Source organism: Sorex araneus, chromosome 6 (genome assembly GCF_027595985.1).
Source record: "Sorex araneus isolate mSorAra2 chromosome 6, mSorAra2.pri, whole genome shotgun sequence".
Taxonomy (NCBI): Eukaryota; Metazoa; Chordata; class Mammalia; order Eulipotyphla; family Soricidae; genus Sorex; species Sorex araneus.
Window position 1 is genome coordinate 165,344,057 of NC_073307.1, and position 17,463 is coordinate 165,361,519.

Genomic DNA, 17,463 nt, shown 5'->3' on the forward strand with positions numbered 1-17,463 from the left:
TTGGGTTTTTTTTGGCGGGTCACACCTAACAGTGTTTAGAAGTTACTTCCAGGTCAGTGCTCGGTAATTGCTCCTGGTGGTGCTCGGGAGACATTGTTCTGTCAGGGGATCGTGTGATCTCAGAAATTCAATCTGAGCATCCTGTATGCAAAGCATGTGCTCCAGCCCCCAACCCCAATGTGAACTTTTAAAGATGAAATACAAAACTTGCTATAATAACATTAATTATACATACATCTTCAGAATTCTAGTAAGTTCCACTGTTGTGATCACTAACTTACTGGTAAATACAGACCAGTGGAACAAAGTTCTCAGTTTTTGGTTTCTTTTATGGATGCTTGCTTGCTTGCTTTTTTTTTTTTTTTTTTTTTTTTCCCCGTGGAGGAGATGTTCTATTTGGTTTCAGAAATAATATAACCTATGGGGCTGGGAGAGATAGCTCAGTGGGTAGGGCGCTTGCCTTGCACGCAGCCCACCCGGGTTCGATTCCCAGCATCCCATACGGTCCCCTGAGCACCGCCAGGAGTAATTCCTGAGTGCAAAGCCAGGAGTAACCCTTGAGCATTGCCGGGTGTGACCCAAAAAAAGCAAAAAAAATAAAGAAATAAAAATAACCTGGAGCCTCATACATGCAAATTTTTCACTGTTATTTAAATAGATAGTATAGGGGCTGGAGCAATAGCACAACGGGTAGGGCATTTGCCTTGCACGCGGCCAACCCGGGTTCGAATCCCAGCATCCCATATGGTCCCCTGAGCACCGCCAGGAATAATTCCTGAGTGCAGAGCCAGGAGTAATCCCTGTGCGTCGCCAGGTGTGACCCAAAAAAAAAAAAGCAAAAATAAATAAATAAATAAATAAATAGGCAGTATAATTATTTTTCTGTTGCCTTTTGCTACTGAAAATGTAACTACGTATATAATTTCTCATTTAAAACTTTCCCCCAGGGGCCAAAGTGGTAGTGGTAGAGCATTTGCCTTGTACACAACTGACCTTGGTTCAATCCCCAGTATCCCATATAGTCTCTAGTCGTGCCAGGAGTGATCCCTGAGCATAGAGCTAGGGGTAGGCCCCTGAGCACAGTTAGGTGTAGCCCAACACACACACTCCGCCCCACCCTAGTAATATTACAGATGGTTAGGCATTTGCCTTCCACACAGCTGACCTAGGTTAAATCCCTGGCATCCCATATGGTTCCCTGAGATCAGAGCTAAGAGTAAGCCCTGAGCACTGCTGGGTGTGCCACACACCCCTCCCCTCAATTAAAATAACATTGTTTATAAGTGTGGACTAAATATTTTAAAATGCTAATTTTTAAATAATTATACTGGGGCCCAAATAATATAACAGTGGGTGAAACACTTGTAATACATGCTGACGATTTTGCTCTGATTCCCGGCACTCTGTATGGTCCCCAGAGCACTGCCAGGAGTGATTCCTGGGTGCAAAACCAGGAGTGACCCCTGACCTCTGCCAGGGGTGACTCAAACACAAAGTAAAAAAATAAATATACTAGTAGACTAGAGAGATATTGCTGGGCTTATGGTGCTCACCTTGCGTATAGCCTACCCCAGTTTGATTCCAATCAAGGCATACAGTCCCCAAGCACTGCCAGGGATAACCCTGAGCACCATCCGGCTCCCAAGCCATCCCCCCACTCCCAAAGCTATATATCGTCATTTTGTTGGGACCAGGGAGGTAGCTCAAAAGGGCTAAAGCTCAGTCTGGCACACACCAGCCCCGTATTGCACAGCCCCCATAAGCACTGCTGGGGGAAGAGGGGGTATTAACTGTGCTGCTTGGCCAAGCGGTGTTATTGCATCATCAGACCTGAGCATTGAACCATTTGGCTTGGCGTAGTCAGCTAAATATCACAGGGAAGTGGGCCTTGCCGCCTGAGCATTGCTTGGATCCCTCTTTCCCCTACCCACCCCCCTCCAACATTATTGTATCTATTAAAGGAAAAGAATCACAATCATATTCTTACATTATCCCTTGCGGTGTTTGGGGAATGAGCCCCAGGTCAGCCATGTGGAAGGCAAGCACTTTACCTGCTGCCTTATCTCTCCAGCCCCAGTAATTTTCCATTCATTGCGTATATTTATGTATTCTTATTTTAGAAAAAACTTCTCCCTTTCCTGTGTTGATGCTGTTGAAATGACCAGGACACACACATCTGTGGTGCTGACACCTGGCCCAGTGCCCCTCAGGGACTCTGCTCCTTTAGTTGTGAGCTTGCACGCATGCTCACGGGAGTCAGACTTCTGCTGAGCCACTGGTCAGTTGTGCTGTTAGTGCGGCTTGCTTTTTGTAGTGTGTATTTGGGGGATGGGGTAGGGTGAGTAGTAATGGGGAGGTGTGGGCTACATTTAGCAGTGCTCAGGAGCTATTCCTGGCTCTTTGCACAGAAATAATCCCTCCTGGTGCTCAGGGTTCAGCCATGAGCTAAGGCCATGGCCAAAACAGGTGTTTTGGGGTAACATCTGGTGATACGTAGGTACTACTCAGTAGTACGCAGGGACCTTGCTAGGTGTCAAACTTGGGCCTCTCTCATGCAAAACGTGCTTTTGTGACCAGAGTGATAGTACAGCAGACCTGTACACCGCTCACCTGGCTTTAATCCTAGGCACAAAAATGATCCCTTGAACTAGCACAGAGCAAGGAGTGGGCCCTGCACACCACCAGATATGGCCCCAAAGATAAAAAAACAGCTTCTCAGGGCTAAAGAAATAATACAGTGAGTAAGGTACTTGCCTTGCATGTGGCTGACCCTGGTTTGATCCCCAGCATCCCATATGCCCCCCTGAGCCAGCCACGTGATTTCTGAGCACAGAGCCAGTAGTAATCTCTGAGCATTGCCAGGTGTCCCCTACCTCCAGAAAAGGGAGGCAGACCACACTCTCCAGTTGCTTCTACCGGAAGCCGTACCCTTTAGTTGTGCTTTTTTTTTTTTTTTTGCTTTTTGGGTCCCACCCAGCAATGCTCAGGGGTTACTCCTGGCTTTGCACTCAGGAATTACTCCTGGCGGTGCTTGGGGGACCATATGGGATGCCGGGGATCGAACCCGGGTCTGCAGCGTGCAAGGCAAATGCCCTACCCGCTGTGCTATCGCTCCGGCCCCTAGTTGTGCTTTTATATACCTGGCTGTGGTGCATCCGGAAACAGTTTCTGGTGCTGGGATACACTTGACACATGGCGACACTGGAGTTTGAATTCATGGTCTCAGACTTGTCCTATGTGTGCTTAATAAAGAAGTCTTATGCACACATTAAAATTTCTTTGTGTCAGTCTTATTTTACCCCCATTTTATAAAAATAAATTTACAGAGGCTGGAGCCATAGTATGGCGGGTAGGGCATTTGCCTTGCACGCTCCCGACCCGGGTTTGATTCCCAGCATCCCATGGGGTCCCCTGAGCATCGCCAGGGGTAATTCCTGAGTGCAGAGCCAGGAGTAACGTTACCCCTGAGCATTGCTGGGTGTGACCCAAAAAAGCGGGGGGAAAAATTAAATTTACATTTAATTTACATTTAATTAAGTGCCGGAGTGTTAGTACAGAGTGAGTGGGTAGGCACTTGCACATGGTCCACCCAGGTTCGATCCCTGGCACCCCATAGGGTTCCCCATGTCTACCAGGTATAATTCCTGAGTGCAGAGCCAGGAGTAAACCATGAGTATTATCAGGTGTGGCCCTGAAACAAAAACTAATAATAATAATAATAATAGGGGCTGGAGCGATAGCACAGCGGTAGGGCATTTGCCTTGCACATGGTCAACCCGGGTTCGAATCCCAGCATCCCATATGGTCCCCCAAGCATCGCCAGCAGTAATTCCTGAGTGCAGAGCCAGGAGTAATCCCTGTGCATCGCTGGGTGTGACCCAAATAGCAAAAAAAGAAAAATAATAATAATAATAATAATAATAATAGAAACCACATGACATCATTAAATGGAAGGCTAGAACCTATGAAAGGACTAAAATTTTTCTAGGAGGCAGAAGCACAAGCCATTTCTTTTTTTTTTCCCCCTGGTGCCAGAGATCAAACTCAGTGCCTCACACATGTGAGGCAGGTTGCTCCATGACTGAGCTACAGCCCAGATCTTGCACCTGTATATTTTCTGGCCCAAAACATAGCCAAAAAAACCCAAATGGGTTATTTTTTTTCTTATTTTATTTATTTATTTGCTTATTTATTTATTTATTTATTTATTTATTTATTTATTTATTTATTTATTTTTATTGAGTCGCCATGTGGAAAGTTACCAAATGGGTTATTATTACCTCCTTAAAGCAAATAAGTTTTTTGTGACCTTAGATAGTAGCATGCATGTTCTTTGTGTGTGTGTGTGTGTGTGTGTGTGTGTGTGTTTATGTACTCTCCCTTGATTTATCTAAGAAGTCTTTTTTGTTGAGGGGGCACTCCTGTGGATGCTCAGGAGATCATATGGGATGCCGGAGATCTAACCCAGGTCAGCTGTATGGGAGGCAAGCACCCTTCCCACTGTACTATCACATATTAGTGATTATTGTATGGTACTTAATCTTTTCTCTCTCTTTTTTTGGTGGGAAGGGGAGTTTGGGCCACACCTGGCAGTGCTCAGGGTTTGCTCCTGGAGGCGTTTGGGAGAACGTATGGGATGTCCAGCCTGGGTTGGCCATGTGCGGGGCAAGTGCCTTACCCACTGTTCTATCTCTCTCCGGCCCTAGACGGCAAATGTTTCTGTCTCACTTACCTTGCTTTGTCTGGTAGGCGCTTCGAAGGTTATCCACGTTGTCACCAATGTAGGATATCTTTTCTTGGGGCTAAATATCATTCATTGAGCATCTGTACATTTTCTTGTTTTTAATTTCATTAAAGTGCTGTGATCTTCAAGGTACTCATAGTTGAGTTTTAGGTGTACAATGTTCCGGTCCCATCACCAGTGTCAGATTCCCTCCCATTTCCCTCTACCCCTGTACATCGTCTTTTTCTCCATTTATCCATTGAGTCACATATGTGTATATATGCCAAAATATTTTTTCATCTTCTTTGAGTCTATACCCAGAAGAGGAATTGCTATATATATTTTTTATAGTTGTTAAACCATTTGTCTGGGCTGGAGTGATAGCACAGCAGGTAGGGTGTTGGCCTTGCACACGGCCAACCCAGGTTCAATTCTTCCGCCCCTCTTGGAGAGCTCGGCAAGTTACCGAGAGTATCTCCCCGCACGGCAGAGCCTGGCAAGTTACCCGTGGCGTATTTGATACACCAAAAATAGTAACAGCAAGTCTTACAATGGAGACGTTACTGGTACCCGCTCCAGCAAATCGATGAGCAACAAATGACAGTGATACAGTGATTGAAACCATTTGTCTGGTAGGCAACTTTTAAATGCTTAAGTACTATTATAAAATTGGGTTCTCTGCTCTGTGGAGAGATTATTTGGCAGTAATCAAAAGGGAAGTTGTGGGAGTGCTTATTTTTATTTTATTTTTTGTTTTGAGGCACACCCATTGGTTCTTGGGACTTACTCCTGGCTCTGTGCTCAGGGATCAATCCTGACTAGACTAGGGCAACCATATGTGGTACCGGGATCAAATCTGGGTCAGCCATAGGCAGGGCAAGTGCCCTGCCCACTGTACTATCTCTTCGGTCCAAATGTAGGTTTTTGAAAGACAATAGATACACTATGAATATTTGTTTGATGATGGGGAAATTTTTTCATGGGCTGCCATGAGCTGTTTTTGCAGAGAATAGCTTAAGTCTAAGTATTGAATGTCTTGCCTAGTATTGGTATAGAGCAAATAGAAACTGGTGATTATTTCTACTGGAGACTTGACATATAGGACCTATCCATATGTAAAGATGAACCTACAAAGGAACATGTGCCCCTTAGTACACGGTTCCATTGGTGGAGATGAGACCTGACAGCACTGAATGAAGGGAGGCTGGAAGAGGCTGGAAATTTGGCCTAAGAAATTCTGCATCAGGAGCGAAGTACAGCAGGCAGAGCACTTGCCTTGCACACAGCTAACATGGATCCGATCCCCCTCATTCTATATGGTTCCCTGAGCCTGCCAGGAGTGATCCCTCAGCATAGAGCCAGGAGTAAGCCCTGAGCACCGCCTGCTGTGGCCCAGAAACAGAAGTTAACATCCTTTAAATGAACCCCTGATCAGTATTACTCCCGAATTTCTACCATGTTTTCTCTCCACATTCAGACACACAAATTGATTAGTATATCGAGGGCCAGAGAGAGAGTGCAATGGACTGCTTTGCATTTGGAGGTCTACATTGGATCCCCAGGTCCCTGGTCACCACTGTTTGTGGTTAAAAATACCCAAGTCTTGGGATTTTGAACAAGTACCCTTTTCTGAGAGCAGTACCAAGAGATGCTGATGATGCCATTAAGAGAACAGAAAGTAGGGGCTGGAGAAACAGTACAGGGTGTCGGGCACGTGCCTTGCATGCACCCAACCTGGGTTCAGTCACTGGCACACCTGGACTCTGGGCCATTGGTGGGTGTACACTGAAGGCCCCCCCCCCCCAGTGTTGTCAGATGTGCCATCGGAAGCCTCAGAGTACTGCCAGGGTGGCCTGAAGGATCCCTGGCACCGAAGAGTCCAAGTTTTTGAGCCCTAGCACTCAGCCACCAACACTTTTAGCCAAGTAGTGCCAACCGGTCCCCGAGGCCTGTGAGCACCACTTGGGAGGACCCCTCACCTCCCTCCAAGGGTTGGGGCAGGGGGAGGGGGAGAGAACAGAGAATAGATTTTCTTTGAAGGAAACAAATGAATTTGGGAACTCATTCAGTGCTCTAAACTCAGTAGAGGCCTGGTTAAGATGTTGGCCTCCTTGGGTCAGAGAGTTCAGCAGGCAAGGTGCTCACCCTGCATTCGACCAATCTAGATTTGATCCTTGGCACCACGTATGGTCTGAGTCTCGCACAGGATTGATCCCTGAGCAGAGAGGCGGGAGTAAACCCTGAACACAGGTGGGTGTGGCCCCTCAAAAAAACAAAAGCAGGTAGCTGCTGGCTTCCTGACCAGCTAGATGATTGTTTGAAATGGAGCCCCAAGTTAACTCCAGCAGTTCCTCTTGCCTTCCTTGCTTCAGCCTGCATGTGGGGATTTATTCCAGAGTTTGGTGTGTTTGTGTGTAGGGACGCAAATGATCAAATACATAGATTTGTGACAAAATTTATGATACTTATTTTTATACCGTTTCAATTCTAGGTTTTTTTAAATTTACTCTGTGGGGAGGTGGTTTGGGGCCACACCTGGTGGTACTTGTAGGCCAGCTGCACTCTTCAGGAGTGACCCCTGGAGTTGCTCAGGGACCATATGTCATTCTGGGGATCTAACTAGGTTTGGTTCAGAGCAGGTACACGAAAGGCAAGTGCCTTACCTGTATTCTCTCTCAAATATAAAAATATTTATTTTTTAAAAAAAATATATAATCAAAGCCCAAATATAAATGGTTTTGTTTGGTTTTGTTTTTGTTTTGGGGCCACACCACACCTGGTAATATAATTTTTTATATTTTTATATTTATTTATATATATTATATATAAAATATTTATTTTTAAAAATATATATAAAATAAAAATATAAAATCAGGGGCTGGAGCGATAGCACAGCAGGTAGGATGTTTGCCTTGCACTCGGCCGACCCGGGTTCAAATCCCAGCATCCCATATGGTCCCCTGAGTACCGCCAGGAGTAGTTCCTGAGTTCAGAGCCAGGAGTAACCCCTGTGCATTGCCAGGTGTGACCCAAAAAGTAAATATATATATTTTCTTTTATATATAAAAGATATTTTAGGGGCTGGAGAGATAGCACAGCGGGTAGGGCGTTTGCCTTGCACGCGGCCGACCCGGGTTCAAATCCCAGCATCCCATATGGTCCCCTGAGCACGGCCAGGGGTAATTCCTGAGTGCAGAGCCAGGAGTAACCCCTGTGCATCGCCGGGTGTGACCCAAAAAGCAAAAAAAAAAAAAAAAAAAAAAAAAGATATTTTATATATATATATATATAAAATCAAAGCCCAAATATAAATGGTTTTGTTTGGTTTTGTTTTTGTTTTGGGGCCACACCACACCTGGTAATGCTCAATGGTTGCTCTTGGCTTTGTGCTTAGTAATCACTTCTGGCAGGCTCAGGACAGATGGATGCTGGGGATAGAACCCCGATTGGTCACATGCAGGACTAGGGCCTTCACTGCTGTATTGTCTCTCTGGCTTGGTAAATGTTTTTTAGTTTTTGAGTTTTGTTTTTAAGTCATAATTTAAGGGTTGGAGAAAATACTACAACCGGTAGGGTGCTTGCCTTACCGCAGCCAACACGGGTTCGATCCTCAGCATCCCTTATGGTCCTCTAATTACCACCAGAAATAATTCCTGAGTGCAGAGCCAGAAGAAGCCCCAGAGTATTGCTGGGTGTGGCCCCCAAATTTAAAAAAAGTAAATGCCAGAAATGAGGTTAGTTGTTTGCATCATCAGTGCTGTGCCTAGTTTCATGGTGGTTGGCTCTCATTTTATCTGCCCCAGTCTGGGTCTTAGAGTTCAGTGTCGGATTCAGATATTCAAAGGCATAAGTATGCTCCTAATTTATTGTGCAGTGTTCAAGTAGGGTTATGTTGCTTTATGTCTTATTTCCTTCAACACATACAATTTAAAAGAGATTCCTGAATTCTGATAAAATAGTTTTAATTTTATAATTAATGTTATTATTTTTTGTATGATTTGTTCTGGATGTGTGTGTGTATACATATATATATGTACATATATATATGTTTATTTATTTATTGCGCGCAGCTGACCCAGGTTCGATTCATCCATCCCTCTCGGAGAGCCCGGTGGTTGGATTTTTTGGTCACATTCACCCAACTGTGCTCTGAGCTACTCCCAGCTCTGCTCACAGGTCACTTTCAAGGGTTGTTGGAAAGACCCCGTGGTGCCAGGGCTGGATTGCATGCAGGGCAAGCGCCTTAATCCTTGTGCTGTCTCTCTGACTCGCTGAAGCTAAGTGTGATTCCAGAGCAGACGCTGTTGAGGACCAATGGTGTTTAATTGTCATTCGAGTCCTACTTTTCTTCTTGTGTAGAAAGGGTGTGTTGGTGAGAGCCGGAAGGACTCCCTTTCACTGATGTTCTGCTTGGGTTTAGGAAGAGCCTAAAAGCGATTGCTGATTTTTTTTAGCTTTTCCCCATATCATCTCCTCCTCTCTCCCTTCTTCCCCCCATATTTTGAATGTTTCTACCTCAAATCCTCCTCCTCCTCCCCCTCCCCCCCGCATATTTTGAATGTTTCCACCCCAAATCCCAAACCATGCCCCCCCAAAGCAGAACTGAAGAATATTTAATTTTGTATTGATTGTTATCAGAAGAGCCTGGCAAGCGCCCCATGGTGTATTTGGTATGCTAAATGCGGTAACAGTAATAGGTCCCATTCCCCTGACCCTGAAAGCCTCCAGTTGTTTGGAAAGATGAGTAAGGAGAGGCTGCTAAAATCTCAGGGCTGGGACGAATGGAGACGTTACTGGTACCCACTTGAGCAAATCGATGAACAACGGGATGACAGTGACAGTTATTTTTTGTGAAGTGATTACTTTTGAAGTGGGACCTCAGACCCCTCTCTGTGATTCTTGGCTAACTGGCTAGCTGTGAATGAAATATCCAAGGATAAAGTTCAGCTGGGGCACTATGCTACCAGGAATTACCCAGGCCGCCCTGCTGATGCTAGGGGCTGCCAGGTGTATTCGGGGACACCCAGCAGTGCTCAAGGCGCCCTCCTTAACCCCTGCCCTAGTCCTCCAGCCCTGTTTCACTGGGGCATTTTGTCTTGTTCTGGTCTTGGTTTTAGTTAAGCATTTGATTTCGTTTTCAGCCACACCTGGTGGTGCTTAAAGTTTCAAACAAGTGCGCTGCCTGCTGTACTATCTCTCTGGCCCTGATCAGTTCTATATTTAAAATCCCATTGACGGAGCCATTAGTTTGTATTCTCATTTAACAGTTATTTCTAGAAATTTGTCCGTTGGCCTTAATAAGATTAATCAATGGGGCATGAAAGATAGTTCATAAGGTTCTTGCCTTTCACATGGCTAACCCAGGTTCAGTCCCCAGCACCACGGTCCCTGAGCATTGCCAGGAGTGATCCCTGAGCACAGAGTCAAAAAGTAAGCCTTGAGAACAGCTGGGTGTGATCCAGAAATAAAAAAGGGGGGGATGAAAAAGATAGCACATGCCTTCCTATTAGCTGACCCACGTTCAACCCCCAGCATTGCATATGCCCCAAACACACAAAAAGATGAACAAATTATTTGCTTTTATTTAAGTAAGTCAGTGCTTATTTTGAGAATTTTTTTTTTTTTTTTACTTTAAACTTCTATTTAGGGGCCAGAGAGATAGCGTAGCAGGTTTGCCTTGCACACGGCCGACCTGGCTTTGATCCCCAGCATGAGCATTGGCAGATGTGGCCCCAAAACAAACAAAAAAAATTCTCTTTAATGGCAACTACTCCTTTGAAGCTTAAGTGTTTCTTCCTTCCTTTTAAAGGTGGATTTCATTGACTGGGTAGACAACATGTGGCCAAGACATTTGAAGGAAAGTCAGACGGAATCAACCAATGCCATCTTGGAGATGCAGTATCCTAAAGTGCAGAAGTAAGCAGTTCTTAGGGTGCTACTCTCGTTCTTAGGATGCTACAGCAGACCAGAATGATCGCATGAATCATCTTGGCATACTTGGTCCCAGTCCAAAATTATCAGAGTGATAATGTTTTAAGGAGTGGCCTTTACACTTCTGAAGAGGAGAGTATATATTAGAGTCTTATAGTCCATTGTTAAAGGAAGTGCAGCGTTGGGAGGTGGGAGAGGGGATCTCCTCCTAATGCAGTCACTTAAAATTATATTTCTCTCACTGACTAGGAGTTGATTAGTTACAGAACAGCGGGGAGGACTTACAGGGAGAGTGGCCTTGGTTGGGACTGGTTGGCTGTTCTTGTCAGTGCATTAATACTGTTATCTTTTTGGGTCAGGTACTGTTTAATGAGTGTTCGAGGCTGCTATACTGACTTCCATGTGGACTTCGGTGGTACCTCTGTTTGGTATCACATCCATCAAGGGGGAAAGGTACGGTCACAGCTCCTGGGGGTTGGAATATGAAGCTGGTTTTGTGGCCTTGCTTCAATTCATGCATGCTTAATAAATCCTGGAAATGAATCTTTTAGGCAGTTTTGCCTAAAAGTACACTTACCTAGAGAGAATCATAGATTGTTTCCCTCTTGGCAAAAGTTCAGTAGGAATTAGAATTCACCAAATGCGCTGCTATTACACCACTGTTTGCACAGTACTTGGTAAACCAAACAGTCCTGTTTTTAGATTCCTAAAGCAGAGGTAACCTAATGAGGGCACCGAAGAAGTTTTAGGAGGACAAGATAATTTCTCTAAGTAGAAGGGAACCCAAATTTGGATAGATTCGCAAATCAATAAATTAGAATCCAAACCTCTTCTCCCTGTATGGAAGTATTGGCCTGAAATGTTCTGGTTTAAAGAAACCCAGCCTGGGGCTGGAGCAATAGCACAGTGGGTAGGGCGTTTGCCTTGCACACGGCTGACCCGGGTTCAATTCCCAGCATCCCATATGGTCCCCTGAGCACCACCAGGAGTAATTCCTGAGTGTAGAGCCAGGAAAAACTCCTGTGCATCGCCGGGTGTGACCCAAAAGGCAAAAAAAAAAAAGAAAAAAGAAACCCAGCCTAAGTCTATTCCCAGAATTTATATTTATACATACATAAAAATTATCTTGATTCATTTTTAAAAAATTATGCCCCATCTTACCCAGAATATTATGCTCTGTAGAAATGAAAGCCTAGAATTAATACCAGAGGCTTTTAATATTATACCCTTATAGGTAACTCGTTTTTCCCTTACTTGAAGTGAGTGCATTTATGAAAGAAAAGTTGAATTGGAATTTAAAAAAAAACTGCTTTAGAATGTGAGGTCCTAAATTATGACAGTTATACCTCCAAATTAAAATTGTATTTGGTTTATTTTGGATCAGTTGCTTTAAGCGCTTAAGTTTTGTGCTCTTGGTCTTGGCCACCATCTTGGAACAAAGACACTGGTCTGATTTTTGAAAATAGTATCCCAGCTAACGTGCTTCTTAGGCCTGCAGAGGCCAGACAGCCAGGAATAAGGGCTACCAAGGTAGCAGTCAAAGGCTCCTCTTCCCTGAGTCGTAAGTGGGCGCTGGGTTTTGCAATCAAACCTCACAGATGCCCTGATACTATCAGATTCAGGGAGGGACTGAAAAGACCTACTTCTAGAATTTCCCTGGAGGTAGAGCTCGTGGGCTGGGAGAAGCGCGGCGCTCTCCTGCCTGTCCCTCATAACTTGGTAACGTCAGCGATTGAGGGAAACGACTGGGTCATGTCAATGGCTGTTAACAGACTGAAGTTTTTTAACTCACAGGTCTTCTGGCTCATCCCCCCTACAGCCCACAACCTGGAGCTGTACGAGAATTGGCTGCTGTCAGGGAAACAGGGAGACATCTTTCTGGGTGACCGGGTGTCAGATTGTCAGCGCATTGAGCTCAAGCAGGGCTATACCTTCGTCATTCCCTCAGGTAAGCAGTGGAGAAAAATGAGTTGTCTTACTGTTGCCACTTGCTTTCCTTCAAGAAAAAGGAAAGAGTGGATTGAGTTACACGCAGGGGTGCAGTGTTGGGTGGATAATGAACAGTGATGTCCTCTTCTGTCACTGTGGCATACACCAGGGGAATGTATTTAAAAGAGAGGGGGAGTGGGATGAACGGGGATGAGGCCAGAGAGATTGTGCAGCAGGTATGGTGTTTGCCTTGCATGTGGCCCGCCAACCTGGGTTTGATCCCTGGTATCTCATATGGTCCCCTAAGCACCACCAGGAGTAATTCCCAAGTTCAGAGCCAGGAGTAATCCCTGAGCATTGCCGTGTGTAGCCCAAAAAACCAAAAAGGATGAAAAAGAAGGGGGCTGGAGAGATAGTCCAGCAGGTAGAAGATAGAACTCTTGCTTTGCATGTGACCAACTCAGTATTACGTATGGTCCCCCTAGCACTACCAGGAGTCATTTCCTGCTTGTAGAGCTAGAAGTAAGTCCTGAGTGCCACTAGGTGTGGCCCAAAATACAAAAAGGAGAAAGAAAAAGAAAGGGCTGGAGAGATAGTCTAATGGGTAAGGAGCTTGACTCAGCACTACTTATATCCCCTGAGCCCTGGGAGAGAGTACTGGGGTTAAGACACTTCACTTGCAGGTGCCAACATTGGTTTGATCCTGGGTACCACATGACATGATTCCCTGATGAGCACCAGCAGAAGTGACCCTTCCCCCCAAAGATCAAAGCCAGGAGTAACTCCTAAACACCACCTAGTGTGTTCCACTATCCCCCCCCCCCCCCCCACGCACACACACAAAATATTAAATAAATCAATCACTGGTTTTCTACTAAAGGTATATACCAGAAATGGAGGCTTTTCCTACCAATCTATTTGGGACTCACCCTCACCGTAACCCTAGATATTCAGATATTTCAGCTCCTGAATCAGTAATACATTTTTAATACAAAATAAACTAAGAACTTTCTGGATTAAAAATAAGTGCTTAGTGGGGCTGGAGTGATAGCACAGTGGGTAGGGCATTTGCTTTGCACACAGCCAACCCAGGTTCGATTCCCAGCATCCCATGTGGTCCCCTGAGCACCACCAAGGGTAATTCCTGAGTGCAGAGCCAGCAGTAACCTCTTTGCACTGCTGGATGTGACCCAAAAAGAAAAAAAAAATACTTAGAAAGAGTTACAGATCTATATTACAGTTTTGACTATGCATTTATATACTGAATACCACTTTCATTTTTCTGTGGGATGTCCGTGTGAATATATGTAAATGGTAGTACAGTAGGTAGAGTATTGTCTTACACATGACCAACCTGGGTTCAGTTCCCAGCCTCCCATGTGATCTCCTAAGCCTGCCAGGAGTGATCTCTAAGCACAGAGCCATAAGCCCTGAGCACCACTGGATGTGGCTCCAACCACCCACCCCAAATATATGTATATATGTAATAATAATTTTAAAGTATATGTACATGTAAACTCTTCCATATTATTCATGGTAGGTGCTCCAGTAAATTGAAGCAGCATATGGTAAACACTTACTGTATGCTAAATTCTAGATTTTTTACATGTGTTTTATCATTTAATGTTTACAACCATATCAAGTATAATTTTTCCTTGTTTATAGAAGATAATTGAGGTTTAAAGAGATTAAGTATCTTAACGAACCACTAAGAGGCAAGATCAGAGTGACAAACGTGACCTTGGGGATCTCCTACTGCGTCTCTGAGAGAGCTGTGTTATATATCTAGATAGATATCGTTCGGGAGGGGCGAAGGGAGGCAGACCTGGTGGTGCTGGGGGTGGCTCTCAGCAGTGTGTTTAAGGGTGCATGCATTGCCAGGGATTGATCCTTGGCCCTCTGGATGCTGTGTGTGTGCAGTCCAACCCTCTGAACTCTCACCCTAGCCGAGAGCTGTGTTACCAGGTGCACTGATAGCCTCTCCCCTTTATATCTTTTCTTCTAGGCTGGATTCATGCTGTGTACACTCCAACAGATACATTAGTGTTTGGAGGCAATTTTTTGCATAGTTTCAATATCCCTATGCAGTTAAAAATATACAACATTGAAGATCGGACACGGGTAAGTACTTGCATGTGACATTGGCTACGGAGAGGCTATTCCACTTTAGATAGCTGTTACAAGAAATTCATCAGGGGGCTGGAGCAATAGTATAGCGGGTAGGGCATTTGCCTTGCATGCGGCCGACCTGGGTTCGATTCCCAGCATACCATATGGTCCTTTGAGCACTAGCAGGGGTGACTCCTGAGTGCAGAGCCAGGAGGAACCCCTGTGCATTGCCAGGTGTGACCCAAAAAGAAAAGAAAAAAAAAATCCATCAGTGGTTTATTTTTAAAACTTGGATTTTTCTTTACATTAAAATCTAACATTCATGTTTTGGTAACTGATAAGAAAGTTTTAACAAAATCTACCTGTTTGGTTATAGAACTTCCGATTCTTAAAAATCTTTGATATCTTGAATTTTTATAAAGTAAAAGATAGCGTGTAGGGGCTGGATCGATAGCATAGCGGGTAGGGCGCTTGCCTTACACACGGCCAACCCGGGTTCGAATCCCAGCATCCCATATGGTCCCCTGAGCACCGCCAGGAGTGATTCCTGAGTGCAGAGCCAGGAGTAACCCCTGTGCATCGCCAGGTGTGACCCCCCCAAAAAACAACGTGTAATTCTTTTGAGCCATATTTTCATTTTCACGTTTTTAGAATAATTTGGTATAATGCTTTTTATCAGCTAAAGGTGTACAACTTTAAATTTGCCTATTTTTCTTAATTGATAACTAATACTCCAACCATCCTGCTTGAATATATAAAGATGTGTACTGCCTTCTCAGTTGTGGGGTTCCATAAGAAAATTAAGGTCTATAACATATTTTTTTTTTTCTTTTTGGGTCACACCTGGTGATGCACAGGGGTTACTCCTGGCTCTGCACTCAGGAATTACCCCTGGCCGTGCTCAGGGGACCATATGGGATGCTGGGATTTGAACCAGGGTCGGCCGCGTGCAAGGCAAACGCCCTACCCGCTGTGCTATCTCTCCAGCCCCAAGGTCTATAACATATTTTTAGGGTGCCAGAGTGTTAGTACAATAGGTAGGTCTCTTGTCTTGCATGCTGCTGACCCAGGGTCGATCCCTAGCATCCCATATGGTCCCCAAAGCACTGCCAGGAGTGCAGAGCCAGGAGTAATCCTTGAGCATTGTTGGGTATAACCCTTAAAACAAAATATTTTTTTGTGAATCTTATTTTCTCAGTTTTTTCTAGATGATGCATAGCTGATATCATTCTGGAAACCAGGACTAAGCCCTGAGCATTGCCTGGAATGGCTCAAAAACAAAGTGAAAATTTAAAAATAGCAATTAATAAACTGACCTGTTTATTCTATAGGGTCAGTTAACGGTTATAGTACCTATGTTTAGAAACTTTACTTTTGGCTTAGGGCTTATCTAAAAAAACACAAGATTGGTATTGGTGAAGTTATAGGGACTTGTCCTGTTAGTAACATTAAGAGAGGAAGCAGTATTTTTTAAATATTTTTTTAAGTGAATTTCTGAACTAGAGAGATACCACAGTGAGCTGGAGTGTATGCTCTGTGTGCAGTAGGACGGAGCCTGGTCCCCAGCCCTAGGGTTCTTTGAGGCGTCCCCAAACAATAGCCCCCCAACACCTCCTGGTGTGGCTCAAAAACAAGTAAGTGCATTTCTGCTTATTAAGAATAATAAAATTGGGGATGGAGAGATAGCACAGCGGGTAGGGCGTTTGCCTGGCACACGGCTGACCTGGGTTCGAGTCCCAGCATCCCATATGGTCCCCTGAGCACTGCCAGGAGTAATTCCTGAGTATGAGCCAGGAGTAACATTTGTGCAACTCCAGGTGTGACCCAAAAAGCAAAAAATAAATAAATAAATAAATAAATAAATAAATAAATAAGTAAATAAGTGAAGTTTTTTTAAAAAAAGAATAATAAAATTGCAAAAGATCGTAACTTTGGAAGTTTGAAATTGTAATAAAAATGTTTAAAATATTTCAGAAGAGATTTTTATAGTAAAACACTCATTTAACTCAAAATCACTTTTTTTTGGGGGGGGGCTTTTTGGGTCACACCTGGTGTTGCACCAGGGTTACTCCTGGTGGTGCTCAGGGGACCATATGGGATGCTGGGAATCGAACCCGGGTTGGCTGCATGCAAGGCAAACGCCCTACTTGCTGTGCTATCGATCCAGCCCCTCAAAATCACTTTCTTTTTTATTCACCATGAGATATAGTTACAAGCTTTCATGTCTGAGTTACGATCATACAGTGATCAAACACCCATCCCTCCACCAGTGCACATTCCCCACCACTGATATCCCCAGTATATCCCCACCTTTCCCACCTTCCCACTGCCTCCATGGCAGACAATATTCTCCATATTCTTTTTCTACTTTCCCTCAAAAATCACTTTTTTTTTTCTTTTTGGGTCACATTCGGCGATGCACAGGGGTTACTCCTGGCTCTGCATTCAGGAATTACTCCTGGAGGTGCTCAGGGGACCATATGGGTTGCTGGGAATAGAACCTGGGTCAGCTGCGTGCAAAACAAATGTCCTACCCACTGTGCTTTTGCTCCAGCCCTCTCAAAATCACTCTTGATATGCTATGAGATTTTGTCTGAAAGTCAGTTTTCAGAAATCGTTCTTTTTTTTTTCCTTTTTTATCTAAATTTCTATTACATCTATGGCTTACTTGGTTGTTCACTTTTGAGGAAGAATAACTTTTTGGTAGTTCTGGATAGTTTTTCCAAGTACGTCTTACCTGTAGTCACTTTCCCAAGGCCAGCATTTTCTGC

The 17,463-nt window shown here is 44.4% G+C and overlaps 1 protein-coding gene across 2 annotated transcripts in view; it reads left to right on the forward strand.

The window, feature by feature from the left end:
- KDM2A (lysine demethylase 2A) overlaps positions 1 to 17,463 on the forward strand; it is a 135,588-nt gene that overhangs the window by 86,030 nt on the left and 32,095 nt on the right. For both annotated transcript variants that reach the window (XM_055144006.1, XM_004618463.2), the window contains exons 7-10: positions 10,533 to 10,639; positions 11,014 to 11,107; positions 12,449 to 12,602; positions 14,589 to 14,704. In XM_055144006.1, the coding sequence (XP_054999981.1) occupies positions 10,533 to 10,639; positions 11,014 to 11,107; positions 12,449 to 12,602; positions 14,589 to 14,704 (471 nt within the window). The remainder of the gene's footprint in view (positions 1 to 10,532; positions 10,640 to 11,013; positions 11,108 to 12,448; positions 12,603 to 14,588; positions 14,705 to 17,463) is intronic.